We start from the raw sequence: 27697 nt of genomic DNA, 5'->3' as shown, positions 1-27697 counted from the left end.
GTCTTTTGCTCAGATCCTCTTCAAGTACTAGCCTATTGAACGGGATTGCCCACGACTGCCATTTCACCCCTCAAAGGGCATCCCAAGGTTATCCCCACACGAGTAGTGCTGGGCCAGTTCCTTTCACACACTCTCAGCCCCCTTGGGTGTAACCAACATGACATCGTCCGAGTTGAAACTATCCTCCTCTCGGCCATTAGAACGGCCTGAGGAGAGCCCAGTCACCAAGCCGGACATTGACTTCGTCGAGAGTGCTGGGCCTGGACTGGCCGCCACCCACGAGGAGTCAGTCGCTGCCCGTCTACCCAAAGCCCATCGAGACTATCTGATTGAGATACATGGAACATTGGAGCTCGATCCCATTCCGAGTATGGGCCCGGCTGATCCTTTCAATTGGCCTGAATGGAAGGTTGGTGACTTCCCAGAGAGATCGAAACGACGGGATGGATGAAGCCAGAAGACTGATTCCCTAAATTATGTATAGAAAATGGCCAATCTCATTCTCGTGGCCTTCCATGCGTGCATGGGTACATTTACCGCCGCTGCCATCATCCCCGCCTATTCTAAGATCGCCGAGGAGCTCAACATCCCTCTACAAAATGCCAGTTATTTGACATCATTGCAGATTGCCATCCTAGGAGGCGCTCCGCTGTTCTGGAAGCCTCTCTCCAATCGCTTCGGGCGTCGTCCAATTTTTCTTCTGTCTCTCATCTGCAGTCTGCTGTGCAACATTGGCTGTGCCAAGAGCACCACCTATGCATCAGTCGCTGCATGCCGGGCCCTGGTGGCCTTTTTCATCTCGCCAGCATCGGCTATTGGCAGTGCGGTCGTCATGGAGACTACCTTCAAAAAGGATCGTGCCCGCTACATGGGCGTGTGGACGCTGATGATCACCCTTGGTGTCCCGGTTGGACCATTCATCTTCGGATTCGTCACCTACCGTGTGGGATCTCAATGGATCTACTGGATCCTGGCTATGGTTAGTCTCGCCAAATCTACCAGTAGTTGACGAGTCTGTCTACTGACTTCGTGCCACTGTATAGATTAATGGTGGGCAATTCATTCTGTATCTGTTCCTGGGGCCGGAGACTCGCTACGTGGGTGACAGGGTCGACCGTCGGGAGTCAAACTGGAAGAACGAGTACCTGAAGGTACGGCGGATTGATCCCACTCCATTGACGTGGTATGAGTTCGTCCGGCCTTTGACCATGGTCCGCCACCCATCCATCGTCATCCCTGCCTGTGCATATGCGATGGTCTTTCTGTTCGGTAGTATCTTGGCGACCGTCGAGGTGCCACAGCTATTGCAGGAGAAGTTCGAATTGAATGCTGAGCAGCTCGGTCTGCAGTTCCTCGGTGTCATCATCGGGTCATTGATCGGGGAGCAGATGGGCGGTATCATGTCCGACCAGTGGATGAAACGAAGGTCGCAGCGATTAGGCCGCAAGCCCGAGCCGGAGTTCCGATTGTGGCTCAGCTACTTCGGCTTCGCACTGACGGTCATTGGTGTGATTGTCTTCCTCGTGTGCACTCAAGAGGCACCTACCGGACACTGGAGAGTCACCCCCATCGTCGGCACAGCCATCGGTGCCGTGGGCAACCAACTTGTTACGACCGTAATGGTCACCTATACCGTAGACTGTTACCCCCAGGAGGCTGCCAGTGTCGGTGTGTTCATCACCTTTGTGCGCCAGATCTGGGGATTCATCGGGCCTTTCTGGTGAGTCGCTTCCTTCTATGGATAGATATCCCTCCCACGCCATCGCTAATCCTTGTCCAGGTTCTCTCCCATGTTCGAGAATGTCGGAATTGCGCCTAGTGCTGGAATTGGATGCGGCATGATCATTGCCGTCAGCGTTGCCCCGACAATTTTGCTGCACTGGCGGGCATCAGCATGGCGGCGACGCGATGGGGAGTAAGGCGTCGGTGATTTGTCGCCCCGGGACGATAGATGTCACGACTTGATGGCCATCATGCAAAGGCATTCCTTCAGCTCTTTCTCTTCTTCTTCAGACAACCAATTGGGAAGTCACACCCCGCAAATATAAGCAGCTTCGGACTGTTGCATTCGACTCCACACGGCACGGTATAGGGCAGGGCAAATGTCTGGGAGTCTGCGACTTTATATCAATCAATGCACGAACGCGCAATTTATGACACCCCAAACCTCATTCCACAATAACCAAATACCTCATCATAAAATCACTGGCCCAGGTTGGATTATTTTCTGTGAAATGGGAAGTGCAGAGCACACGAAAGCTGCCCTCTCGCTGTGGTATGCTCTCGGCAAATCGACCATTTCACACCGGCTAAAAAGCCCGACAGACAAACAAGACAAGCCAGAAAGCACACAGGACATGAAAAGCGATTATAAAGGCTCCCATTGGAAAAGCACCGGCATGAACGAACAGCCGCAGGCCGTCTTTTAAGCAACTCGGGCTAACCGGGGCTGATGGGTGAGAGATCCCGAAAATTTGTCGTAGCGCTGGAAGAAGAGTCCGACCATCGGCCTTCCAGAAATGTCATACGAGGCGCACAGGGTATCTTGTCATGCCATGGTCGGCTTGCAGGATCAAGTCCCGGCTCGTGTCCGTTCTGGCTGAACGCATCGACAGCGGGGCGGGAGAGACTTGCTCCGTTGGTGGGAAATTCATTTCCCGCGGTGTTCGCTGATTGGCATTCGCAGATTGAGAAGATGCCATGATTCACAAGAAACAAGCTATGCGGCTGGATGATTCAAAACGGCTGGAAAAGCCCGGGGGTTTTCCAGCATTCTACATGATGATCATGCTCGGCTTTTGCCTGTTAAGCTCATATCAAAAATCGTCGTTTCTATTAATCAATGCGTTTGGCAGGGAATTCTCCACCGTATATCTATTCAACATCATTATTTAGCTCCAGGGCGACTTCTTCGCCCGGTCAAGGGCAACCTTGGTTGCTTCATCAATGTCCTCCGTTGGTAGCTGGAGCAAAGCGTTGAGGGTGCCCTTGTGTTCAATGTTACCACAGCCATCAGGGTAGAAGATGCGGGTATACAGCATCTTCGCGAAGCCCTCACGGCTCCCTGCCCTCATCTCGGCGACGCCATTGGCCCAGCGCTCGTGAGATGGCTCCTTCGTAATAGTCCAGTCCGCCTCGGTGGTGCCGGTTACACGGAGAGCAGACGCCAGCATATCTTTTTGGCTGACAGTGAAAGACTTAATATAGACCACTTTGTCCTTGAAGTTCTCCAGACCCTCTACATCCGAGCCTTCGGGCTTGATCGGAAGACTCAGCAGAGCAGCGACGGCTCGACCAACCTAGAAAGTGTGAGACCAATCCGATCAAATTGAAGCGGGTTCATGCATACCTGGGCCCATGTGGAGGTGCAGATCTTGGTCTCCCCGTCGTCGAAAAGAGTAGCCTTCCGGTTGACCAAGTCAAATCCAAAGGCCGACGGAATCGCGAGACTCCACTCGTACCAGAAGCCGGTCGATATACCGATATAATGACTCTTGCCAAACTCAGCAATGGCCTTGCGAGTCTCCACTATAGAGAAACGTGGCGATGATTAGCACAGCGTCCATCTTCGCGAGCGAGGCCTACATACCCTTGGGCGGGAAGATCACCACGTCCTTCACTATTGCTTCGTTGGTGGTGTCGGGAGACCAGTCATTCGGGAGAATCCACTTGACGCCTGCCTCGCCGGCGGCCTTGATCAACTTCAACTCGGTTCCCTCGGTAGTGGCGCTGCTCAGGATGATAATCAACGCATCCTGGCCTTGAAGGGCCTCAACCAGCGTTTCGGGCTCCTCATAGTCGACCGCTTTAGGTATGACACCCTCGGGAAACTGCTGGCTGGTGTTTCTGGTCAAGGCAGTGATGGTGTGTTTGCCCGTCTTCAACAGAGAGCTCGCCATGAAACTGCCACTGTTGCCGCTGGCCTAGAGCAATCAGTTAGCGTTACGTCCACTCGTCTAGTCGGAAGTCATCACCCAACATACACCAACAATGGCGACCTTGGTGATATAGTTCGAGGTGGCCATGATGAAATATTGTTTGTTTCTTTCAATCGGTCGTTGGAACTGGTCGGGAGAATTTTTGTGATTCTGTCAGGGCTGACAAGAAGATGAATGGTTTCCAATTATCATCTCAGCCGTGGGTTCGCTGGGGTATTTAAACCTCGAGATCATGGCATGGTCCATCATGGACGCATGAATCAACGCGATGGACTGATATAATCATAGATCCGAGCCTCCACTCGCCCTGCGATGCAATTGGGCGGCTCGCATAAAGTGGGCGCGGCGATAAAGCGATCAACTCCAGTTCCACCGCAGTAAACCCCATTTAAACTCCGGCCCAGCCTGACGCAAATCGGGCATCCAACAGACGGAATTAAGGATCGCAACTGCCCCGACGCTCGGAAATACTCTTGGCTCTCTTCTGGCTCTACTTCCGAGCAGCCATATCCGTATCCTGGGGCCGAAGTCTAGAAGCTCGTCGGCGTATAGTCGCTGTCACCAAGATCAGGGCGCTTCGGAGGTAGGATCTCCAATCAGTCTGCCTACATCCACGTAGCCTCGATTTGATCATCAGCAATCCTTCAATTGGCAGCCCCATAGCTCGCATCTCCGAGTTGGTTTCAATTGACTAATTCTGTGGGCTTCTCCTTGGAGAATTATGGATGTTCACATAACTCTGCGACTGGCGACCATGGCAATATTTTCTCTTCGTGGAAATACCTCAATTTCCCAGTTAGCGCTCAATATGTTCGTAGTCCCATAATGCGGGAGACATAGCCACACAACAACCAAGCCATGATCAATAGCCACTTCGGTCAGGAACTATCTGAAAGCAGGGTCCTCGATTGCCGTACATTGCCCAAAGATCTTCAACAATTACCTCGGGGACTTCCCAAGCAGCAAAATGCCCGCCACGGTCATTTTCACGGCGATGTACAATTGGGCCCAACGTGGCAGCCCAGGTATCCGGAACGACCGATATTTCTTGTGGTAGATGCACAATGCCCAGCTTCACATTGGGGATATACGAAATGAGTTGTCCATAAGAGATTCCCGCCGTGGACTCGGCATGAGAGACTTCATGGTAGATGCGCACACTGGCTTCAGGGCCCGCTACCGAGAACCAATAGATGGAGACCCAGGTGAGAATCTCGTCGTCGGTCCATGGGTACGCATCCGTCCAGTCGTGCAGCTTCTCGTAGATCCAGGTCAACAACGCGATGGGGCTATCTGCGAGAGCCGTAGCAATAGTCTGTGGCTTGGTGCTTTGAAGCAGGTTGTATCCATATCCTTCCCGGTCAAACCATTCGGATTGTGCCCGGCCCGTCTGTTCTCGGGCACTGTATGGTAGGAGTGCATGTTTCAGCGCTAGCAGAGGACTGTTGCGCCACTGAGGAGGCCGTGCAACAATCATATTGACATGGGATGCCTTGCAATGCTCTGGATATAGGAGACCCATGCTTCGCGTCACCCAGAACCCCCAGTCTCCACCTTGGGTCACTAATTGGTACCCGCTGGCCATCAGCATTGTTCGGGATACATAAAACTCGTATGTCTAGACCCGGAGTGACCCACCATAATGGCCGTAGCCGAGTTTTAGCATGAGCTTATGTAGAGCCTCGGCGTATTGAGCCAGTCCAAACCCGCGATGAGTGACGCCCGATGAGAAGCCAAAGTTCGGCAATGAAGGGGCCACGACATGGAATGCTGGGTGATCACCGCTCGCTTTTAGCAGGGGCAAGAGCTTTGCCACTTCGATAAAAGATCCAGGCCCTGTACACAGCTCAAAAGGTATTGGTTATTACGAGAACAAGTATGTCTTCTTGGGGAGGGGTGGTACTTGCATCCATGGCAGAACAGCAAAGGGATTGCATCTTTCACTGGACTGACTTGGTGGACGACTAGCAAAGACCAGTTAGTCATTTGAGCGCACACTCACTAGCAGGGTGTGAGAGTTTCCAATGGATGTTCAGAGGGCTGAATCCTTCAACCTCAATAACAGCATGGTACTGAGGCAGCTCGTTCAACTGGGCTTCTGCGTTCCGCCAATTGAACCCATCGTTCCAGTACGCTGCAAGGCGTTGCACCTCTTTTGCGGGGACGCCAACATCCCAGGTATCGTGTTCGGCAGATTCAAGTTGGCTTGGGAACCTGGCCAAGGCCAAGCGCTGCTTGAGCTCTTGGAGCGCTTCGTCTGGGACTGAGATTGTGTAAGGCTGAGGCTGTTCAGACATGGTGGAGCAGGGGTATAATGCCAGACTCTTTTCCCAATCAAACAAAAAGGAAGAGATCTCAGAGTTCTAATGGGAGAATCCCGTGATTATGAATCACCAGATGCACAGACCGCCGGCAAGGATCCCCCGCGTTGACTTGGCATTGGCAAATGCGGCAGTCGCGCTTCACATCAGTCTGCTGCTTGAATGGTGGTAATTCCCTTTCTTTCTAGGCGGGCCTCATCGTGGAGCTCTAACGCATATATAACGGGACCAGCGGGAGGATTGGGCATTGATAAACACAATCCAGGGCATTCCCCTCCAGATAGGGTAATTCTACCAATGCCAATAGAATATCTATATATGGACCTATCAAAGACTGTGCAGTCCTTCAATGTTTCTACGGTAAACAACATCAAAGCCCATGGATGCTTCGAAACCATAAGCGGCTCTGCTCAACCGGGGCAGCGTGCTGAGTCATCTAAATGCGGAGCCTCCCGAGGTCGGCACCTGATAGTTTTCCGATCAGAACCAAGACAGTTGACCTTCGTGGATAAACCACCCAATCCTCCCAATTGCATCATGCTATTTGCTCGAGCGACTGCACGGAGCACGGTGGGGATCCGTGCCTTCTCGACTGCTCGCGTCTACCGTGCTGAACTCTCCTTTGAGGTCTACGGCCCAGAGAAGAACGAAGCCGTCCGGGATCCGATCGTCTTCCTGCATGGCCTATTCGGATCCAAGCAGAACAACCGGAGCATTAGCAAGTCCGTTCCAGAGACCAACCTGTCTATTTGGAAACTCTGATCCTAACGTCAACTTCAGAGCCCTGGCCCGAGACTTGAAATGCCGCATCTTCACGCTGGTATGCTTGAACCCTGTCCTCGGGTGGCCACTGGGGGCCGAGGGCTGCAGGTTACTTCGCGGAATTGACCAGAAAATCAGGATCTGCGTAACCATGGAAACTCCTTCCATGACCCGGAACATAATTACACTGTCATGGCCGCGGACGTGCGAGAGTTCATCCAGCAACAGAAGCTGAACAAATGCGTGCTGATTGGCCACTCTATGTACGTTGTCTCAGGGTTCACGGCTTGCTCGTTCAGTTGAGGCCGTGAGGTTTCAATGCAATGTATACTAATGATGGACAGGGGCGCCAAGGCGGCCATGACTCTGGCCCTCCGTGCTCCGGAGAGTGTGTCGGCCTTGATTCCTGTTGACAACGCGCCCGTCAATGCTGCGCTGAAAAGCGACTTCCCCAAGTATGTCCGAGGCATGCAACACGTGGAGAAAGAGAAAGTCTCAAAACAGTCGGAAGCGAACAAGATTCTCGAGAACTACGAAGCGGTAAGGGATTACATCTGCCGGTCCCAGCTGGCCTTGGAAGCCTTTAAACCATGAAGCTAACGTGCGCCGCTCAGTCGCTTCCGATCCGCCAATTTCTTCTTACTAATATGGTCCGCTCAGAAGACGGGCGTACGATGAAGTTTCGCGTACCTCTATCGGTGCTGGGGCGTTCGCTTGACAACATGGCGGACTTCCCCTTTGGCGACTCGGACGCAGTTCAATACGATGGTCCCACGCTGTTCGTCCGAGGTACCAATTCCCGCTATGTCTCTGATGACACCGTTCCGGCAATCAAAAGATTCTTTCCCCATGCGCAAATAGCCGACGTTGAAGCGGGTCATTGGCTTATTTCTGAGAATCCCGAGGCCTTCCGGCAAGGTAAAGATACCCATGACCCACTGAAAACGAATCCTGGCACTAACATTGCTCCTATAGCGGTGGTCAAGTTTCTTGGGTCATTATAATCCCAATTGGTAAATGGTAGATATCCTGTACTATGGAAAGACAATAGAGCGATAGATTAACTCTCCCATAAATACATCAACAATGATATGTAGAACAAATATTGGTATGAACAAATTAAGTATGGCTCGTCATCTAGATTGCCAAATTCGGGCTCGCTACATGGCAACCCCGTGGCGGGTAGCCTTGTACCCGGAGGTGAGAAGTCGCATCGGGGACAACGCACGAGCCGAACGTGCGAGCAAGATAAGATAACCAGCGATGTCAATCCAGTGCTCTGCCACAAGGGAACCTGTTACTCAAGCTGACTCTGCTGATGCCTTTCTTTCCTCTTGTTCCTCTTGTTCTTTTTCTTCTTCCGGGAGACTTCTTCAGACGCCGAAGGAGCTGACGACCCAGACATGTCCTGAGAAACAATAGATGACTGTCGGTCATCATCTGAAAGGCTCACTTGACGGTTGCGCTTCCTGCTCACGACGCCATCGGTTGAGCTGGGCCCGAGAGAAGAAGAATGAGATAGGGCTAGACTCTTGATATGCAGACCCGTAGAGCCATGGATGGGATATGTTCGAACGGGAGAAGCAGGCAAAACCACGGGCGAATCAGCTATCGCAGCAGCCGCTGCCGGACCGTTGATTTGATTCCTTCTAGGCTCTATGAGCGCTCCATTGGGCTGACTGTGCAGGGCTTGGACGGGCGACGCAGACGCCACGGGTGGATCGGCTCTGGTTACAGCCGCTGCAGAACTGTTGATTTGATTCCTAGGCTCCGTGAGAGATCCATTGGCCTGCGGTATTTGAATTGCAGAAACTGGTTTCCGGGAGTTGGTGAATTCTCTGAGGTATGATTCAAACTGGGCGTTGACCTCCCGGGCCCGAGGCAAAATCTGGTCTCGAAGAGTTTGGAAGTTCTCGCAGAGCATCCTGATATTCTCAACCGGGCCCAAATTTTTTAGTTCCTCAAGCATATCCTGGTAAGTCGTGAACGAGGTAGTGATTTTCGTGACGCTTTGGTCTTGGCTTTGTAGCTGAGATTGGAGCTCTCCGATTCTAACGGAGAACTTGTTCATTTCTTCCGTAAGGCCATCATCTAAATTTACGAAGGCGGAGACCTGCCCTTCAAACTCACACTTCAGATCGGTGAGGTCATTGAGCCGGTCCGTAAGCTCCTCGGAATGCGTCTTCTGAACGGTTTCTAAGGTGGTTACCCGACTGGGCAGGGTTTGAAGTTCTTGCAGCTTGTCGAAGGCATCGGGAAAGTCTAGTTTGTTCACCCGTGTCGTGAGGGAGCCCATATTTCCCTTCAGAGACTCGAGCTGCTCGTATAACTGTTGTGTCGACGGGTACATCTCCTGCATGGCATGTGCCATATGTTTGACCAGATGCTCGGAATTGATGTTGCTGTATCGGGTTTCTAGTGACCGAACTGCAGTGACCAATGCGTCGGAGGTTCTTGAAAATTTGTTCACAGATCCAGAGAGCTCGACAAAGTCTGGTGCCTGCTTTATGAGCCCATTGACCCGCTGATCAAAGCCCCGGGAAAAGTCTGCCTGGGCTCGACGCAGTGTCTCCACCATTGCCCCCAGTTCGCTGGTCGCTTGTTGTGTCTTTCTCATATCTTGGCCAAGCTCAGAAACCCTTTGTCGGTCAAAATCACCCATAAGCTTCTGTATCCTTTCCTCGAGTTCGGATAGCTGCTTTCTTAGAACAGAATATAAGGCATCGCTTTTAGCTTGCAGGCCACGGAGCTCTGTCGTATTAGTCCTGACATTATTCTGGAGGCCCTCGGTATCAGTACCCTTCGCTTCGACTTGGCGCAGTCGGGTCTGAATGTCTAGAATGAAGCCCCGGGGCTCTTGCGCACTTGGTGCACTGGGAAGTGATTTGAGATGATGTAGATCACCCATGATTGCCGATACGTTGCCACAGACCTCGGCAACCTTCTTTTCCGCTTCCATGGCCTTCTCTTGAGCAGCCTTAATATCCAGGCTCAACGAAGTCAGGTCAGATGAAAGCGACGGAGGGAGTGACGCGGTTTGTCCATGCAAGCCCTCATCTTTCCATCGTTCTAGACCTTTAATCCGTGTTTCCAAACGACCTTGGTCTGCTTGTAGAGACTTATTATCTCCATTCTGTTGAGCGACAGAATTCGAAAGTTGGCTGATTTTTGTCCCAATATCTGCAGAGACTGTATCCTTGGACAACATTGATTGCTTGATTTCGCGAATCTCGGCTTCGAGCTTTGAGATTCTCTCATTGTCGGGGTGATTGGAGGCTTGATGACTTTGCGCTGGCGTAAGCATCTCTTTGTTGTCCGAGGAATCTCTGTCCTTGGACAGGAATAATTCCTTTATCTCTTTGAACTCGGCCTCCAACCTTGTAAGTCTTTCGCCCTCGACTTGAACAGGGGTGGATGGCTGAGGGAGCAGTTGATGTTTCTGGAGGTCGTTCGCCAACTTTTGGCATTTGGAGGTGTGTTTATTAAGGGACTCATTTATCTTTCGAAGTTCAATATCTCCACTCTCTTTCATGTGTTGTAACATTTCGATCGCGGCCGGGTAGGATTTTGTCAACCTCGCCCTCTCGAGATTTCGTTGAAGCTCAGCTGTTTCCTTCTGCAGCTCCCCTTTCTTGATCTGATCCGTATTTATCTTCATTTGAGACTCAATGAGACTTGAGAGGGTCGGCCAGATCTGGGTCATGTTGAACGTCGAGGCATCTTGGAGTCCCTCGGCCCCGAGTACTTTCCCAGGGTCCGCGGCAGAGTCGAGTGTGGAGGTAGTGCCAGCATTTGTAGGTGTCTGCACAGTCCGCTGCTGGGTGGATCTGGAAATCGGGGCTTGCGTAGGGGCTTGCGCAGAGGAAGAAAGAGGTTGAGTGACAATATGCGGGCGTGGTGGGCGAGAAAGACGAGGATCAGCGGGAGCAGGTACAGATGGTCGAACATTGGAGGAAGTCAGAGAAGTAGAAGTGTCGAGGTCCATGTTGAGTATTGACCTGGTCGTGAAACGAATGACATGGGAGGTTCATGATCTTTGTGTACCGACCAGGCGTCCCTTCTAGGATCAAGAGATATCCAATCTCTGGAGCATGCGTCTTTGCATAAGTCCTTGACGTCTAAAGACAATTCTCAGACTTATACTTGAGAGCGTCCTTGATGGGGAGTACGATTTGGTAGCCAACGCGTCACTTGGCGCGGTACGCGGTGTGATGAGAGATCAAAAGTGATGGTGACAGACTGGGACACGTACTTATCAAATCACACCCAGTCCATATGACAATTGCGAACGAGTCAATAAAAGAAAGAGAAGACCCAGACTCACCCTGAAACGGCGCGTGAAGCCCCTCAAGAGCACCGATCCCCGCCTCAAAAGAAGGCGCTTTCAAAGAATTACTGCCGGGCGGTGAGCGTGGCTCCTTGCGACCTGCTCGTTTCTTCCCGGAGCTCAAGGTCCATTGAACCTGCTACCATATCGCAATCCGAGAGCGAGAGTTGCTGAGACTCTGCTAAAATGGCCGCTGTGAGTGATTTTCTTGCAATTGGTCTTTCCCCTCTCCCTCGCTAACAGCTACCAGCCCATTTCCACCGTCGCGGAGAGCAAGGAGCTCCGCGGCCTCAACCTCATCGCCGCCCATTCGCATATCAGAGGTCTCGGTGTGGATGCTGATTCCCTACAGCCTCGGGGCTCCTCCCAGGGTATGGTGGGTCAGGAAAAGGCTCGCAAGGCGGCCGCCGTGATTCTACAGATGGTGAAGGAGGGCAAGATCGCAGGTCGCGCAGTCCTGATCGCCGGGCCTCCCAGTACTGGAAAGACCGCGATTGCGATGGGTATGGCCCAGTCACTAGGGTCGGACGTTCCATTCACAACTCTTGCATCCTCAGAGATTTTCTCGATGGAGATGTCCAAGACTGAGGCTCTGACTCAGGCTTTCCGGAAATCCATTGGTGTGCGAATCAAGGAGGAAAGCGAGATAATCGAGGGTGAAGTTGTAGAAATCCAGATCGATCGCAGTGTTACGGGGGTACGTGAATTTTGAGATCGGCATATCTGGTAGAAAAATCGCCAAATACTGACGAGCACAGGGAAACAAACAAGGGAAGCTTACGATTAAGACTACCGACATGGAAACGATTTACGACATGGGCACCAAGATGATCGACTCGATGACCAAGGAGCGCGTAATGGCCGGAGACGTGATCTCTATCGATAAGTCTTCCGGAAAGATCACCAAGTTGGGTCGATCCTATGCTCGTTCGCGCGATTACGATGCCATGGGTGCGGACACCAAGTTTGTCCAGTGCCCAGAAGGAGAGCTCCAGGTTCGCAAGGAGATCGTTCACACCGTCAGTCTCCACGAGATCGACGTAATCAACTCGCGGTCACAAGGATTCCTTGCTCTTTTCTCCGGTGACACCGGGGAGATCCGCAGCGAAGTCCGAGACCAGATCAACACCAAAGTTGCTGAGTGGAAGGAAGAGGGCAAGGCTGAAATTATCCCGGGTGTCCTGTTCATTGATGAGGTCCACATGCTTGACATTGAATGCTTCTCCTATATCAACCGTGCCCTTGAAGCCGAGTTAGCGCCCATCGTCATCATGGCCAGCAATCGCGGCCAGGCCAAGATTCGTGGCACTACCTACACATCCCCCCACGGGCTGCCTCTCGATTTTCTCGACCGCGTCGTTATTGTGAGCACTCAGGCGTACTCGGCAGATGAGATTCGCCAGATCCTGGCTATTCGTGCACAAGAAGAGGAGATCGACCTTTCGCCAGATGCCCTGGCCCTTCTGACCAAGATTGGCCAGGAGTCGAACATTCGTTATGCAAGCAACATCATCACCACATCTCATCTTTTGAGCCAGAAGCGCAAGGCCAAGGAGGTCAGCATTGACGATGTCCAGCGAAGCTTCCGTTTGTTCTACGATCCGACCCGCAGTGTCAAGTTTGTCAACCAGTACGAGCAGCGTTTCATTGGAGACCAGGGAGCAGTCTCCTTCACGGCGGCCACCAACGGCGACGCCATGGAGCTTTCATAATAATCGAGCGTGTTTGCTATTTATGAGGCCCGGGAGGCGGTTTAGCGGGTCGAAAAAACTACACTGGATTTGGTTCTTTGTTTTTTTCTCTTTTACCACATCAAACGATGTATGAATAGGACTGGCGCTTGTCGAGGTTGATATTGATTTTTGTATTGGCTTGGAATCGAATGTGTTATACAAAGCTCACTGTACTACTCCACGGCCCTGTATCACCAACGCGACGAAACTCGACTCCTTCGCCAAAGTAGCCGGCACTCTTCCAGGAGTCCATCATGGCGCTATCGTAGGGACCGTGGGCATCGCCACCATCCCGAGCATCCGACCAGCGATACTCCCACATTGATGGCGCTTGAGCAGACTCCCCATTTTCATTCGTCGCGGGATCAACCCAAGTTTCGCCGGTCTCGTTGCGGTACTGCCGGGTCAAAAGCTCGCGCTCGGTGTCGTAGATCTCTGGCTGGCCTCGGCCCATGAGAATGTCAGCTGCGCCAGTGACCGCGTCGATAGCTTTCCTCCGGTTGACCTCGTCAGGTTTCTCCTCCGTCATTTCAACGTCTTCGGCATCCTTTGTCTTTTTGTTCTTTTTCTTGTTCTGCCATTTGGGCTTTCGTTGAAGTCCTTTCCCCAGTCGAGCTAGAGCCTCCAGTATCGTCTCGCCGCGTTCCAGGTGTGTTATAATGGTTTTCAGGACATCCGCTGTCAAGACGCTGTCATCCATGCGGTCTTTCTCCTTTCTTTCTTCCTCGCGCCTCTCTGCAGCCTCTTTGGCCTTCCGGATATCTTTCTTGGAGAGCCCGTCCAGCCACGAATCGTAGACGGCATCTGGGTCCGCTGCTTTCCGAACGTAATTGCCAGACTCGTCGAATCGCCCTTCCTCCTGCTCGGTGCTCATATTGAAGGCATCGAGTAGGGGTGCATGCTTCTTCTTCGCTCCTGCCCCCACTTCCTGGTCCATTTCTTCGTCGACCTTTGCGCGCTCCTCTTCACCCACTTCACTATCACTCTCGTCATCTTCTTCGTCGGCATCAATTTCATCGGCGTGCTTGCGTAGGTCGGCATGTAATGTCCTTCCGCCCTTCGAAGAAGAGACTTGGCCCTCAATCTCCTCGTCGCGCAAAAAGCGCACGGACTTCTTGTTCTTGCGCAGAGCCTCGTCGCCATCGATTTCCTCCTCCCCAAAGTCTTCTTGTAGCTCCGCAAACATATCGTCGTCCTCTGCGTCGTGCTTTTCGCGCTCGCGTTTAGATTTCTCCTCCATGCGCGCGGAAAATCCTTCGTTCTCGCTATCGGAGTCGTAGCCATCGAGGTTGATCGCTTTGCGACGGACGTTCTGGCCTCTTCGGCCAATCTCGTCAGCATCTAGAACAGCATCGTCTTCGAGGGCGTCAGGCGCGAGGGCTGAGGGGTTGCGAAGATCGAATCGTGGTTTCTTGTTCTCGGGGCCTTCGTTGTCGTCTTGCTCGAGATGGGTGCGGGCAAAGTCTTCGCCCGCCCGCTTGGGACGCGGAAGAGAGCTCGCCATAGCGGTTATAACCGGAATTCAGTGTATAGGAAAAGGTGGGTGTAAAGCTGTCAAACTGGCGTTGCCCTTCCACTTCGCTGCGCGTCCGGGGTCGGAGCGGAAAATCATGGCGGAGCGAACTTGCGTCACTCGAACCAGTTGCAACATAACTAGCAAAGAGCAACTTGCCCACTCCCCGGCTGCCGTCCGCCTCTCCTACGCCTCTGTGCTTCCTGAAAAAACGTTCAAACTTCACTCGCTCCTTCCCCACACTGCTGTCATGGTGAGCTTGATTCCTGTCGACTTGCGTCTTTAACGTAATTTATCAGCAGCTCCTAACACCTCTAGTTCCGGCCTGGCTATTGGTCTGACGACCCCATGGACGGTGTCCTTGGCTCCGGTATGATGCGCTCCGGCGCGGTGCCGCGTCGATTTGATGAATATTACCGCTGCTACCCTGTGGCTATGCTTCCTGGCCCCGAACGAGAGAATGTGAATCACGGCGGAAAGGTCATTATGCCACCCAGCGCATTGGACAGGCTTACTCGTCTCCATATCACCTATCCGATGCTGTTCGAGCTACACAATGGTGCCAAAGAACGGATGACCCACGCTGGTGTGCTTGAGTTTATCGCCGAAGAGGGAAAGATTTATCTACCATTCTGGGTAAGTGCGGGCTGGTCGGCTGTCTGGGTGTCTGGTCCCTAATACTAATGTCGGTGCTCTGTAGCTCATGCAGACGTTGCTGTTGGAGCCCGGTGACCTTCTCCAGATCAAGTCTACCGACCTCCCTCCTGGGCAATTCATCAAGCTGCAGGCACAGTCAACCTCGTTCCTTGACATCAGCGACCCTAAAGCTGTCCTTGAAAATGCCTTCCGGAATTTCGCTTGTCTCACGAAGGGCGATGTCTTCACCTTTGCATACAATGATCAAGTTTATGAGATGGCCGTACTTGAGACGAAACCATCCGGGTCAAAGAATGCTGTGTCTGTACTAGAGACCGATCTAGAAGTCGACTTCGCTCCTCCAGTTGGCTTCGAGGAATCACAACGCACCAGTGGCACTAGCACTCCTGGCAGTGCAGTTGGCGGCAAGCTCCCCGCCGGTGGACTATTGCATCCCCAAGGCACCATGGCGCAGTCTATTAACTATTCCGCCATCGCACCCGAGTCTACTGACGCCGCAGCCGGTGCCCGAGCCGTGTCCTCTAACTTCTTGTCCGGCGGTCAACGTCTTAACGCGAAGAAGGGCAGCAAAGCGCCCACCCCAAAGCCCAGCACGCCCACACCAGGAGCCACAAATCCGCAACATCCTCCGCCGGCTCGAAGAACCAACGGTCCGCAGCCGCTGCGACTCCCCCCGAACCAGTTGTTCTTTGGCTATGCAATCAAACCAGCCAAGCCGCGCGATGAGAATGGACAGGTTATTCCTGAAAACCAGCCCAAGTTCCAAGGCATCGGCCAGACACTGCGAGGAAAGCGCAAAGATTTGGGGGGCTCTGCAACTCCAACTTCAGGGGGCGAGACTGATAGCCAGAAGGGTAAGGGCAGTGGGAACGGTGGACGAACTCTAGGGAATAGCAAGCGTTGATGTACTTGGCGGCCCGCATTCGATGAGAAGAGCAAAAGGCTTGAAAAATCTCTAGACGTGATGCTTCTAGACTGCGTGGGCAAGCACTCTTTTTCTGGGGGAGGCATAGCGTGGATCAGGCGTTTTCGGGGGCGTTTTATCTTCCTCACTTCCAACACAGAAGACTGGGTATATACTTACCGATTTCTCTCACGACTTTGTATTGAACGATCATATCAGCACTCAAATGGGCATGCCGTTGTAGCTTGTCCAGTTGGGACCAATAGACGGGTGTTGAAGGGGAGGATCGTGAGTGATGCCCAGCACACATACGTCGCCTTGCTCGCTCTCCAACTCTCCTTTCCAAACAGCGCTCTTGGCAGACGAGGATCGCCCACTGCTCATCAATCACAACGAGCCCTCGCCCTGCTTGACCAACATCCACGATGGCTTCGGAGTCTGAGAACACATCTGCGTCCTTCACCAAGCTTGGCCCTTCTGTGTACCTTCAAGATGCAGCAAAGTTGACCGACGAAGCAGCTCGGCCGTTGATCCTGATTGCCTTTTGGATGAACGCGCCACTGCGCGCCCTCACCAAGTACATCGTCGAGTACCGGCGCATGATACCTTCAGCACGAATCGTCTTCATCCTCTCTTCATCTAATGACTTCTTCTTGCGCGCTACCACAGGCGCCCAGCAGGCTCGGGTCGCCCCCGCTGTGGATGCAATCCGCACCTATGTGACCCCCGACAAGCCCGCGTTCGTGCACCTCTTCTCCAACGGGGGCTTGTCGAGCACCACCCACCTGCTGCAGGCCTACCGCACGGCCACAGGGGCTCCTCTCCCGATTTCATCCATGATCATGGACAGTGCTCCGGGCACCGCAAATGTCGCGATGGCCGTCAGGGCATTCTCCTTTGCCCTTCCGCGGATGTGGATCTTGCGGATCGTTGGCAAGGGCTTCCTGTGGTTCTCCATTCTCCTGGTCAGGCTGTTTCATATCATCACGCGGTCTTCGGATCCAATTAGCCGCGCGCGCAAGGTGATTAATGACGTGTCTCTCGTCCAGGCTGTCAATTTGAAAGGTGTGCCCAGTTGTTGTTATATCTATTCTGATGCAGATGACTTGGTCAATTGGCAAGATGTAGAACGGCACGCTTTGGAGTCGGAATCCAGCGGTTGGACGGTACGACGTGAAAGGTTCCAGGGCACGCCCCATGTGGGCCATATGCGAGCAGATCCGAATCGATACTGGGCCATTGTTAAAGAGGACTTGGAATCGGCCGGGTCTGCATGATTGACAATCTGCAGCGGAGCAAGTGCAGAAACTATGTCGGTGCATTTATCTGCCTTCCTCTTGAACGGGTATTGGCGGATGGGTGGATTTAGATGTGATCCAGTATGGCAGTTCTAAAACTGGGTTGATCGTAGTAAATCTGGGTTTCATTGTATTGGTGGCTGTCCATTCGAGGCTGATCCTTGCTGCAGATTTCTCTTCGCGATGTAATTGACTTCGATATCCCATGGAACCGATATCGGTTTGGTCACTATGACCGCCAAGCGCGTCTTTTTAATTCCTGGATATGATCTTTTCTACAGGGAGGTCGATATCGCCGGAAGAAAGTTCCGTCCTCTCATAGTAAAATTACAGAGTTATCATGTCCTCTACGGTACGATATTGGCGACGACGACAACGGTGCATCATCACATAGGGCTATCCCGACGTCAACAACCAAGGCTGGCTTCTTGCTAGAAAACCTCTTGCCCTCCAAGCCCATTTCTCAGACCAGGCTACCGTTTCTGCTTCCGCGTGTCGGGATTTCAGGCAGTGCTCATCAGGTCTTTCGGTGAGTCTTTCTATGGCGAGGAGGACTCAGGTGGACATTTCTTCGCTAACCACAAATAGCAGTTCGAAGCAAGTTTTCACCACCGCTTAACCAGCCATAGCAGTCATGTTTCAACACGCGGCCTACGAGGGCAGCTTCCGGGCTTCTGCCAAGGATGGGGAGAATCGCTTCCTCCTTCCAGGGTATAGACGATCCCTGGACTATGCTCCGGTGGAGAAAGACATCTATGGGGTGGAGAGTCGGAGTATGTTTCCAACTGCTCTGGATGATAGAGATATTGAAAATGGATTTACCGAGTACGTTCGATATCTTTTTCCCTGCTGCAACCAGTGACTCAACCAAGGACCATTCAACAGACTGCCCGTCCAGACCCTCCGTGAAATGGCAATGGCGGACATTATGGAGGATATAACTGACATCCCGGAGTGGTGGAAAAAGGTATATGGTCAATATTGTCCCTTTAACTCCCATTCCTTGCTCACACCAATCTACTAGATCAATGAGCCAGGGACTGCGGAAGAGTGGAAGAGCATGGCTTTGAACAGTGGTCTGGATATCACGCCTAACATGGCCGAATGGATCATCGCCGAGCTACAATTCAAGGCGATTATCTATGAGGACAATCGCGCCGTTGCGCTATACAGCGGAGACATCACCAAGTCTGACACCAACATCCCGACCGAGCTCATCGAGGAGCTGAAATCGGTGACCAAGGTTCTCGAGTATGACGATCCCGCGCTCAAGTTCTTTTACCCAGGTACTATGGACAAACAGCGCGACCTCATCGCCATGGCTTTATACCCACTAATGTATGGCAAGAGCCGTATTCTCCCAGACAAAGTTATCAGGCTAGACGAGGCGCTCCGCCACGCCGGCCAAGGCGAGGTGATACCGATTCCCCAAGAAACAGGTATCACAAGAGAAGATATTGCCTGGCGGGTATCAGCTCGGTCAGATATTCAGGTCAGACCATACAGTCGATACTTCCAGATCCTATCGACGGACTGGGAGCTCGGTGACGATGGCAGGTGGCACATAGCCACATACATCAACAACTTGCACCCCGTGAAACACCGGAACATATACAATACCATCGAGAATATCTTCAATTGCATTGTGCCGCAGTTGAATATGACTATGACCCCACTCAAGGACATGCTTCATTCCCGGACTCGGATGGAGTACCATAAGGTTGAGTATCACCCTGTTCCCGAGGAGATCTTAGCCCAGACTCCCCAGATCCAACCTCGAGAGGCACAGAGCGAATTCTACGAGCGTCTTGAGAGATGGCGGATGGAGCACTTCCGCGCCGTCCAGCCCGACGCGGGTCAGTTTTTGCCGTGGGCTGTGCCTCGCTGCATGGTATCCAAGTTGCCGGAGGACTTGACCAGTGTTGTCCGAATTGAGCAGCCAGTTGACCTCAGCGTTGACTACAAAGGAAGAGGGCTGCAGGTCATTACGCGCCTTCTGGGCGTGGATCTGACCCCAGAAAATCCCTCCTACGAAACAGATTGGCACGTTGAAGGCCAGATGGTAAGTACAACGCAGCATCCATGACCTGCGCGCGGAGCGGGAGCATAATCTCACGAGATCAAATCTACCGATAGAACGAACATATCTGCGCCGCGGCCTTTATCAACTATGAGAATGAAAACGTGGAAGATTCCTACATGGAATTCCGCAACATCATCGACGCCGACGCACTCAGCGAAGTCGAACACGAGCCCAACGACTTCGTCTGGCTGAAGCAAGTCTTCGGCCTGGAAAATGGCGAACCAGCCGTCCAGCGCACTGGCTCCATCTACTGCAAGAAGGGGCGGGCCATTATTTTCCCAAGCACCGTGCAGCACCGGATGACGCAGTGCGAGCTAAAGGATAAAACCAAACCCGGCCACACGCGCTCGATAGTGTTCTACCTGGTAGACCCAAACATGCGCATCGTTTCCACGGCCAATATCCCACCCCAGCGGCTGGATTGGACGCTGGATATGAAGGAGGAAGATGGTGACTTGAGGGCTACCATGGAGAAAGTGGCGCTGGATAACATGGACAAGAAGGGAGAAAGCCCGCTCTCTCTCAGGGAGGCCATAGAGAAACGAACTCAGTTTTTGATGGATTTACATGAGTTTATGCGGTATCAGCATGTTGCCTTTGAATCCCGTATCTTAATGCTTTAGGGTCAGTTGTGGTTGAAAAGGTTCTATTTTCTTGTCCGTCTTTGGTTGTTGTCTACTAAAAAAAAATACGGTCCAGTTGCAATCAAAATTCTTTTTTTTCAGCTTCCAAAACTTTACGGCCTACTTGAGATAGCAGGCTTCGTGTGGTCGAAGCAAAGTTGATTCCAGCCAACTGGCATAAAGCTTTGTTCATCAAATGCAGTCTAACTTGTATGCAACGCAGGGCCTTTTTGGGATGTTGACCATACTGTCTCTACAGAGTTCGATTACACTTATTCAGTCTACGAGAACCCCAGCTTAGGAATATTCAAATCGCCGCGCTATGCCATTCATCAAAAGACAGTTTACACATGAACCATGCTCCCCGCTAGTTTGTTTTCCGTAGTACCGCGGCCCCAAATCCGCAAGTCAACCCAGTCCTTTTGACACTTTACCGCCCCTTGGTCTCTGGGAATTCATCCTCCAGCTTCAACCGAGCAGCGACATTCATACTCATCAACTCCTGGATGAGAAGCTTCGCAGCGTAGGGAATAACCATCTTCACAACCGGGCGCGATGACTTGCAACTGGGGCACCAGTTCAAAAAGCCCATGAAGCCGCACTTCTCACAAATATCGACCTCGTGTCGATCCGACGAAATCATGAGACGCTCAAGCAGAAGCTGGCTGGTTCCATACGCGATCAGACAATCACGTTCCATCTCACCCAGACGGAGACCACCCTCACGCGAACGACCTTCGGTGGGCTGGCGGGTGAGGGTGGCCTTGGGACCGCGCGCACGAGAGTGCATTTTGTCCTGGACCATGTGCTTGAGCTTCTGGTAGTAAATGGGGCCAGTGAAGACATAGAAGGGAAGCGGCTCGCCCGTGATACCAGACGTGAGCATATCCTTGCCTCCGTAACTGAAGCCGTGATCAATCAGGATCTGGGACATCTGCTCCACAGGGCTGCCACCAAAGCAAGTTCCGTAGCCGTGTTGGCCCGAAAGCACACCTGCTTTGCCAGCAACCAATTCCAGCATCTTGCCAACTGTCATACGTGACGGGAAACCGTGGGGGTTCATGATGATGTCTGGGTTGATTCCTTGGTCGGTGAACGGCATGTCGGCCTGGTCGGCGATGATACCCACGACACCCTTCTGTCCGTGACGGGATGAGAACTTATCTCCAACCTCCGGGCGACGAGTCTGGCGAGTCAACACCTTAAGGAGCTGGGTTTCGCCTTCTGTAGCAGAGACCATCACTTTGTCGATGTAAGATGGATCCGGGAGCTTGTACGTCATGGGTTGTGGGTTCCAGCTGACAGGCTTTCCAGCGTCAAAGCTGCTAATTCCCATTGAGTTGGCTTGATCCGGAGCAACCTTGTTGACGTAAACCTCGCCCGTCTTGGCCAGTTCACCCACTGCGGCCAATCCATCGCTCTCCAGGAGCGCGTGTTTGCGGATGGGGGCATCATTCTCCCACTCCGGTGGGCTGAGGCGGTCACGCAACCCATTGGGATAGCTCTTGAGGCTTGTAACGTATTTGCGGAACACCTGGCAACGTCCAAACCCTCGATCCACTGATCCCTTGTTCAAGACCAGAGCATCCTCAATATCGTAACCAGAGTAACTCATGACAGCGACTGTTGCATTTTGACCCGCTGGGAGTTGGTCATACTTGACCAGCTCAATGGTTCTCGACTTGACCATCGGCTTCTGTGGATACACCATGAGGTAAAGGATGGAATCAATCCGTTGGAACTGATTGGATGCAATTGCACCAATGGCTTGTTTACCCATTGCGCATTGGTAAGTATTTCGAGGAGATTGGTTGTGGTGGGGGTAAGGAATGAGACCCGCAACAGCGCCGAGGACCGTAAATGGCTCAATCTCCAGATGAGTAGTAGCCTCGTTGATATCCTTTTCGTAGATGGAGATGTAAGAATCGTTCTCCTCATTCACGTCAAGATATTCGACCAGACCCTGTGCAAGGAAATCGTCGAAAGACATCCTTCCATCACGAAGCTTCTTCAGGTGGTGCCGGCGGACTCGTGATTTGCCGTCCTCAACCACGATGAGGGGTCTGCAAATTCGGCCATCATCAGTGGCAATGTGCACTGCTCGCTGGTGGTGGTTGATGTAAATGCTGATAAATTCGGAGATCCGGCCCATCCGACGAAGTCGACGGAAGGAGTTGAGGAAGTATTTTGGACGTCTTGTCAAAGCAGTGGGTGTACCGTTGATGGAAATGGTATATGATCCCGGGGCATAGAGCTGCATGCCACTAACAGTCGAGATGTCTTCGGCGCCAAGCATGAAAATCAGGTTTCGCACAGGGCCCTCCTCATCATTGGTCGTAATATGTGTCATGAGCGCCAGGTTCTTGACCAGACCACATGCTTCTCCCTCGGGCGTATCGGCAGGGCACAGCATGCCGAACTGTGATGGTTGCAGCGCACGAGGGCCACTGACCTTTCTTGTTTTTTCAAACTGACTGCTGATGCGGGTCATCATACCGAGAGCTGCAATATAGCTGAGTCGACTGAGAACATGGGTCACACCAGCACGCTCCATGCGGAAACGCTTCAAACTCCAGTTACCGGTTGAGATGGCCCGGTTCATACCCTGAGTGATGTGGTTTCCATGCATAGAGATGACACTCCAGGCATCAAACTGTTCAGCTCGGTTGCGCTTACCCAAGACTTTTTCCAGGTTCGCCCTGATGTCGAAGCAAAATTTCTTGAACAAATCTTCAAAGAGCAAAGCCAACATCTGACCTGCCAGCTCCAGTCGTTTGTTTCCGAGATAATCACGATCATCCACCATCGAAGGGTCATTCTTGGCCATCAGGACACGACGTGCCATGTGAGCAACGTAAATGGCCTTCGGCCGGAAGTTCATATCTTTCACTTCAATGTGGGAAATGATAACAGATGCAATTGCTTCAACAGCTTCTTGGACATGGTTCTTCCTGTATGTATTCTGTTTCCGGTTGATCTTGATTCGGGACCCAATCCACTCTAGGGCTTGTTGTTGGGTGAAAAGGCCAAGGTTGATGGCCTCTTCGAAGTTGATGGCGAAATCATCTTGGTATTGGCTGTCGGCACCGGCGACCATTTGTAACATCTCCTTGTCTGTATGAATACCCATGGCCTTCAACAGAACGACGATCGGAATGTCTTCGCTGAGGACATTATGCTTGACATAGAGTCGCTCTTTCCTCAGAACAATGTAACTCTTCGACTTGCGCTCATTAGAAGAACTGTGGAGGGCCTTAAATCAGCAATCCTGCATCATGACTCTAAGGTAAACATGGACAAGGGCATACCTGGTCACTGAGGCCTGAACAATTTCTTTCTTTGGGTCCGTTTCCACGATGATACGATTCTTGCTCAACTGCTCCTGAACCAGAATAACCTTTTCCGTTCCATTGACGATAAAATAGCCACCAGGGTCCAGTGGACACTCATTGAGAACCGTCATCTGTGCCGGGGTCTTGTTTGCCAGCACACACTTGGAGCTGCGCAGCATGACTGGCATGCGACCAATGCAGACTGCATTTTTTAATACCCTATGAACACCACCAGGACTGTCACCAGAAAGTTGACGAGTATATTCAAAATCGACAAGGATCGGTGCAGCATATGTTGTATCACGCAGCCGACATTCCTGGGGGGTCACATCCGAGTGTAAGTCAATGTCGTCGCCTTGGATCTCATCGGCGCGACGGGGCGACCCGAGGTAGATATTGGTGAACTTGACGTAAATCCGGCTATCAATTTCATTGGTAATCGTGGAGCTTGCCTCCACAATCTTCTTCAGCTGCACCTCGACGAAATAGTTGTATGAGTCAATGTGCTGCTTCACCAGACCTTTGACTTTCAAGAACGCCGGGAGTAAGTTCCATTTGTCCTTGGCGGTGTCAATCGGGTCCGTGAGCGACTTGTCATAGTAAAAAGGTTCCAGAAGCGCATCAAAGGGATCCCTGTGCGGGGGTTTGCGCGGCGCAGGATCATCAGACTGTTCATCCTGTCCTCTGCTAGCCTCCGTTGAACGATTTGACTCCTTGACGATAGAAGAGCGATTTTTTTTCGGGGCAGCAGTCGCTAGCTGATTAACAGGCTATTTGGGCGAGAGAATGCGCGTTAGCATGGCGGTTCAATCTTCAAGCATTAAAAAAAAGTTTTATTACCTCTGAGGGGGGTGCTGTTCGCGCCGCAGAAGGCTGGGTCCTCTTGCGAGGTGGCATTGTAGCTAGAAAACTGATCTGTAGACAGAGAATCTCAACGATCCCAAGTCACTCAGTTGTCTGGAGAGAGCTGGATTGCGATGGGCATCGCCAGTGGGCATTTCATATGGAGGGGAAAGGTCGAGAGAATTTGGAGATGCTGATCTAATCAGTCAGTTATCCCAATGTGGTTAGTGTGTTGACGCCTGAGGCTCAATGGCATCTCAATTCGGAATGATCTCGGGTCGACACGTTAGTGATAGAGTCAATAATGTGATCATATCTGGTGTCAGTGTGTTTAATAATTAGATATCTGGAGCCTAATTTCCGATCAGGATTCTGGTGTGAACACTTATTCAAGCGGGTAAACTAGATGCCGAATGTATATACTTCAAACGATCCGCCGCGGCGCTATGAACAAGAGCGAGTAAAGACACCTAGACAGGTCACTAGTAGCACAGTTTTTGATCAAACAATGGATATGTACGTAGCATTGTTCCAAGACTCTTAACCCAAATCCCAATAAGACCAACTGCATATATAGAATGTCCAAGAGAACTGCTGGCACTTAGCAACAGCAAAAGATACGGGGTATAGATAGGCAGAACCCCGCCATCACTCCAGAGCTGATAAGGCCATGTATAATTCACTAACCCTATCGCTTATGGGGAATATGCTTTAGGGTTGTGTCCAGTGCAACTCAGTTCACGACGGCGTGCGTGTGGGTCCTCTGAGGCGTTGTGAGCAGCATCGACAACCGCCTATAGGTGTCTGCACGAAGGACCAGCTAAGAAACCCACAGTGGACGCTTATGTACAGTAACAGTGGTCATACATGATCGACCCTGGCTCGGGGATTTTTGATTTTTGTGGACCAGAGGTGATCCATTCGCATGCTCGATGCGTCTAGAATAATGTGAGTAATTTGTAGCAGTATATAGACTTAGGTCTATATATATCAGTATAGCTGGCTTCTCGCTCCGCCTAGCTAATCGTTGCTCGACAGAGTGGCCAGGCCCACATCCAGCCAATGTCTCAAGGGAGAGCGAGTCAATGCACAGTGAGAATAGAGAATATAAATAGGCCTATTACACCGTGGCCCACCGCGCCAGCTAGGATCGCAGTGACTGCATTGTGATTCCTCGGATAATTCGTCACTCGAGCGAGGAGAGATACGAGCGCTTTCTGTGGCGAACGGCTTGACCGCAACTTCCTCCTCTTCTTGTCGCCACTACATGTAGGTGTGCTACGGATGGTGTTGGACATGTCACTGGGAATTTCTTTCCCAGCGTCCCACGAGGGATGATGGCATTCTAGGCCTTCATGCAGATCGGCTGGACCTCGATGAAGGGGAGGTAGAAAGAACAAAGGGAATCCCGTCCTTACACGTGGCTGAGGGTGGAACAGGCCCCGATGCTGGGAAGTGCTCATCCGACCCGGTGATGCACGATGATAATTATTGTCCAGGGTTGATGAGTTATTGTGGAGATGACGATGATGATTAATGCTGGAGGGCCTTGATTCTCGCGAAGGGTCATATTTTGCCAACAGAACAACTCTGATTGTAGGGCCTCATCACAGCAGGTGAGTCCTTCATGCACAACCGATCTCCTCGGCGGCCATGTGCTTTTCTTTGACGGGATTCGGGCTCGTCCTGCTAAAGATTAGACAGGCAGAGTGCCACAGACCATTGCGAATCGGCCGAGGCGCAATTTTGGCGTTGGGCATGAAAGACACGCCCGGACATGAATCATTGGTCCATTTGGGCCTCCAAGGGCGCCTCGCGCCCGCTGTGAATCCTTCGGGAAATCGCTAGCCTGTTAGCTCGAGCTTGGGTGGATGTGTCATTTCTGGTTGGAGATCCCATCGTTTTGGAGGGGGGCCGAATGGGGAATGGCTATCTTGTAGTGCTTCGATAGGACTTTCAGTACGTCCAGTACTGGCATCTCGACCTGGTTCACGCTGTTGAATGCCAGCATTGAGCACAGACCTCCGCTCCGATCGAGATTCCGAAGGGTACAAATAATCATGCTGGGAGGGATGACGATGGAGATGATTTTCCACTCACACAGTCACGCACGATCCCTCGAGAGGGGTTCGTGCAGGATCTCCACAGCAGCGCTGGTTATGCTCGTCATTCGGCGGATCAGGGGCTCCAACCGATACGATCAGCGTGCCATGGCTTGTATCACGTTCACCGCTTCTCTGCTCGTCTGCCTATGGTGATTCGACCGTGCGGGCAGCCCCAAGAGTGATAGAAAAAGAAAGGAAAGGAAAGGAAAAACGGTCTTTCCATGGCTCGGATGGATTGGCCAACGCGAACCTTGGGACGGAGTGGGAAGAAACCCGTTGATCAGAGACGCGAACCATTCCACACGCGATGGACTCGAAGATGACAGAAGGGGGAAAAATGGGATCCAAGAGAGTATCTATAGTAGTACAGAGGAAGTTAGAATATCCGGTCTATTTGTCGCCCACTCTACTGTAGGCACGAAAAGCACCGTCCATTCTAATGCTGATTTGTCCAACACCCGAATCTGCTCCCATCCAGGCACGGACTTGACGATACGTGTGCATCATGCAGTGGCTATATCTTCCTATCTGGCATATGAAAGTCCCTAGGTGTCATTGATCATTGATACATATGATGAGGATCGTCTGGGCTCGGTGGATCAGAGATCCGTTGTCACATCCGAGAGGATAACGAGACAATGATAATCATCAGAATGCCAATTCACCGGACTGGGCGCCATCGGCGTGGGAGATGATGCACCTGCAGCTGCCACGCTCTTGAACAGCGCATCTCTGGTTGTCGCACCCCCTTGCGCTCGCAACAGGCCTGAACCCGAGCCCCATAGCTCGCACGATGCGGACCATGGCCACGGAGGACGGAGAAAGACATGAGCTAGCTAGCTAGGCCAGCTTGGAATTGACCAATTCTTGCGCTTGATTGAGCCGTGCCGGAGCCATGTCTACCCCAGGCTTGTCGATCCCCGATAGCTGCACCCTGGTTGTACAGACAGGCCTCTCCAATCATACGCGTCTCCTGATTTCCGACTCTGATCTGCTGTGGCCGTCAGATTTCCACTGGCTGCGGTGAATCAAGAGCTCCATGGTCTATTCTCCGTGGACTATTATTTTGCATTTCGTCGACCTAGGTATGGTTCGAGATTTCCCCGTCGCTCGCGGCGTAGCGGCGCTGGGGGGTGAAGTATCAAATCCACGGGTGGGAAGTTGGGGGTTGAAAGTCAGTTTGCGGGCGCGACATCACGGTCGGCGAAAGACTCCAGCGTAGACAGAATGCATGCCTCGGAAGGCAAGCGAGGTGCAA

At 52.1% G+C, this 27697-nt stretch overlaps 11 protein-coding genes across 11 annotated transcripts; 6 read left to right on the top strand and 5 right to left on the bottom strand.

Moving 5' to 3' along the window:
• Nucleotides 1-157: 157 nt before the first annotated feature.
• N7459_004479 (uncharacterized protein) lies at nt 158-1919 on the top strand (the record flags this gene model as incomplete). Its single annotated transcript, XM_056943663.1, has 4 exons — nt 158-409; nt 485-979; nt 1044-1720; nt 1781-1919. 4 exons carry the CDS (start codon nt 158-160, stop codon nt 1917-1919), a joined length of 1563 nt encoding a protein of 520 aa, XP_056800546.1.
• Nucleotides 1920-2891: 972 nt separating this feature from the next.
• N7459_004478 (aromatic alcohol reductase) lies at nt 2892-4025 on the bottom strand (the record flags this gene model as incomplete). The annotated part of the gene is made up of 4 exons (XM_056943662.1): nt 2892-3299; nt 3350-3528; nt 3590-3923; nt 3984-4025. The coding sequence occupies 4 exons, from the start codon at nt 4023-4025 to the stop codon at nt 2892-2894; spliced, it is 963 nt and encodes a 320-aa protein (XP_056800545.1).
• Nucleotides 4026-4800: 775 nt separating this feature from the next.
• On the bottom strand, nt 4801-6235 carry N7459_004477 (epoxide hydrolase family protein; the record flags this gene model as incomplete). The annotated part of the gene is made up of 4 exons (XM_056943661.1): nt 4801-5501; nt 5577-5753; nt 5807-5902; nt 5941-6235. 4 exons carry the CDS (start codon nt 6233-6235, stop codon nt 4801-4803), a joined length of 1269 nt encoding a protein of 422 aa, XP_056800544.1.
• A 561-nt stretch (nt 6236-6796) lies between these two features.
• On the top strand, nt 6797-8025 carry N7459_004476 (uncharacterized protein; the record flags this gene model as incomplete). Its single annotated transcript, XM_056943660.1, has 6 exons — nt 6797-6981; nt 7040-7079; nt 7160-7284; nt 7366-7561; nt 7636-7939; nt 7997-8025. 6 exons carry the CDS (start codon nt 6797-6799, stop codon nt 8023-8025), a joined length of 879 nt encoding a protein of 292 aa, XP_056800543.1.
• A 293-nt stretch (nt 8026-8318) lies between these two features.
• On the bottom strand, nt 8319-11006 carry N7459_004475 (uncharacterized protein; the record flags this gene model as incomplete). Its single annotated transcript, XM_056943659.1, has 1 exon — nt 8319-11006. The coding sequence occupies one exon, from the start codon at nt 11004-11006 to the stop codon at nt 8319-8321; it is 2688 nt and encodes an 895-aa protein (XP_056800542.1).
• Nucleotides 11007-11534: 528 nt separating this feature from the next.
• Nucleotides 11535-13060, top strand: rvb2 (RuvB family ATP-dependent DNA helicase reptin; the record flags this gene model as incomplete). The annotated part of the gene is made up of 3 exons (XM_056943658.1): nt 11535-11543; nt 11599-12045; nt 12107-13060. The coding sequence occupies 3 exons, from the start codon at nt 11535-11537 to the stop codon at nt 13058-13060; spliced, it is 1410 nt and encodes a 469-aa protein (XP_056800541.1).
• Nucleotides 13061-13235: 175 nt separating this feature from the next.
• On the bottom strand, nt 13236-14585 carry N7459_004473 (GYF domain-containing protein; the record flags this gene model as incomplete). Its single annotated transcript, XM_056943657.1, has 1 exon — nt 13236-14585. The coding sequence occupies one exon, from the start codon at nt 14583-14585 to the stop codon at nt 13236-13238; it is 1350 nt and encodes a 449-aa protein (XP_056800540.1).
• A 357-nt stretch (nt 14586-14942) lies between these two features.
• Nucleotides 14943-16155, top strand: N7459_004472 (polyubiquitin-binding protein UFD1; the record flags this gene model as incomplete). Its single annotated transcript, XM_056943656.1, has 2 exons — nt 14943-15230; nt 15295-16155. The coding sequence occupies 2 exons, from the start codon at nt 14943-14945 to the stop codon at nt 16153-16155; spliced, it is 1149 nt and encodes a 382-aa protein (XP_056800539.1).
• A 425-nt stretch (nt 16156-16580) lies between these two features.
• N7459_004471 (TMEM53 family protein) lies at nt 16581-17432 on the top strand (the record flags this gene model as incomplete). The annotated part of the gene is made up of 1 exon (XM_056943655.1): nt 16581-17432. The coding sequence occupies one exon, from the start codon at nt 16581-16583 to the stop codon at nt 17430-17432; it is 852 nt and encodes a 283-aa protein (XP_056800538.1).
• A 1117-nt stretch (nt 17433-18549) lies between these two features.
• Nucleotides 18550-20159, top strand: N7459_004470 (DUF4246 domain-containing protein; the record flags this gene model as incomplete). Its single annotated transcript, XM_056943654.1, has 2 exons — nt 18550-19515; nt 19590-20159. 2 exons carry the CDS (start codon nt 18550-18552, stop codon nt 20157-20159), a joined length of 1536 nt encoding a protein of 511 aa, XP_056800537.1.
• Nucleotides 20160-20589: 430 nt separating this feature from the next.
• Nucleotides 20590-24388, bottom strand: N7459_004469 (DNA-directed RNA polymerase III core subunit RET1; the record flags this gene model as incomplete). Its single annotated transcript, XM_056943653.1, has 3 exons — nt 20590-23401; nt 23468-24261; nt 24332-24388. The coding sequence occupies 3 exons, from the start codon at nt 24386-24388 to the stop codon at nt 20590-20592; spliced, it is 3663 nt and encodes a 1220-aa protein (XP_056800536.1).
• Between the last annotated feature and the right edge of the window lie 3309 nt (nt 24389-27697).

This window comes from Penicillium hispanicum, assembly GCF_028827665.1.
Source record: "Penicillium hispanicum strain IBT 35686 chromosome Unknown utg000004l_segment0_segment0, whole genome shotgun sequence".
Classification (NCBI taxonomy): domain Eukaryota; kingdom Fungi; phylum Ascomycota; class Eurotiomycetes; order Eurotiales; family Aspergillaceae; genus Penicillium; species Penicillium hispanicum.
The sequence above is the reverse complement of the archived record's forward strand: the minus strand, read 5'-3'. Positions and strand labels throughout refer to the sequence as shown.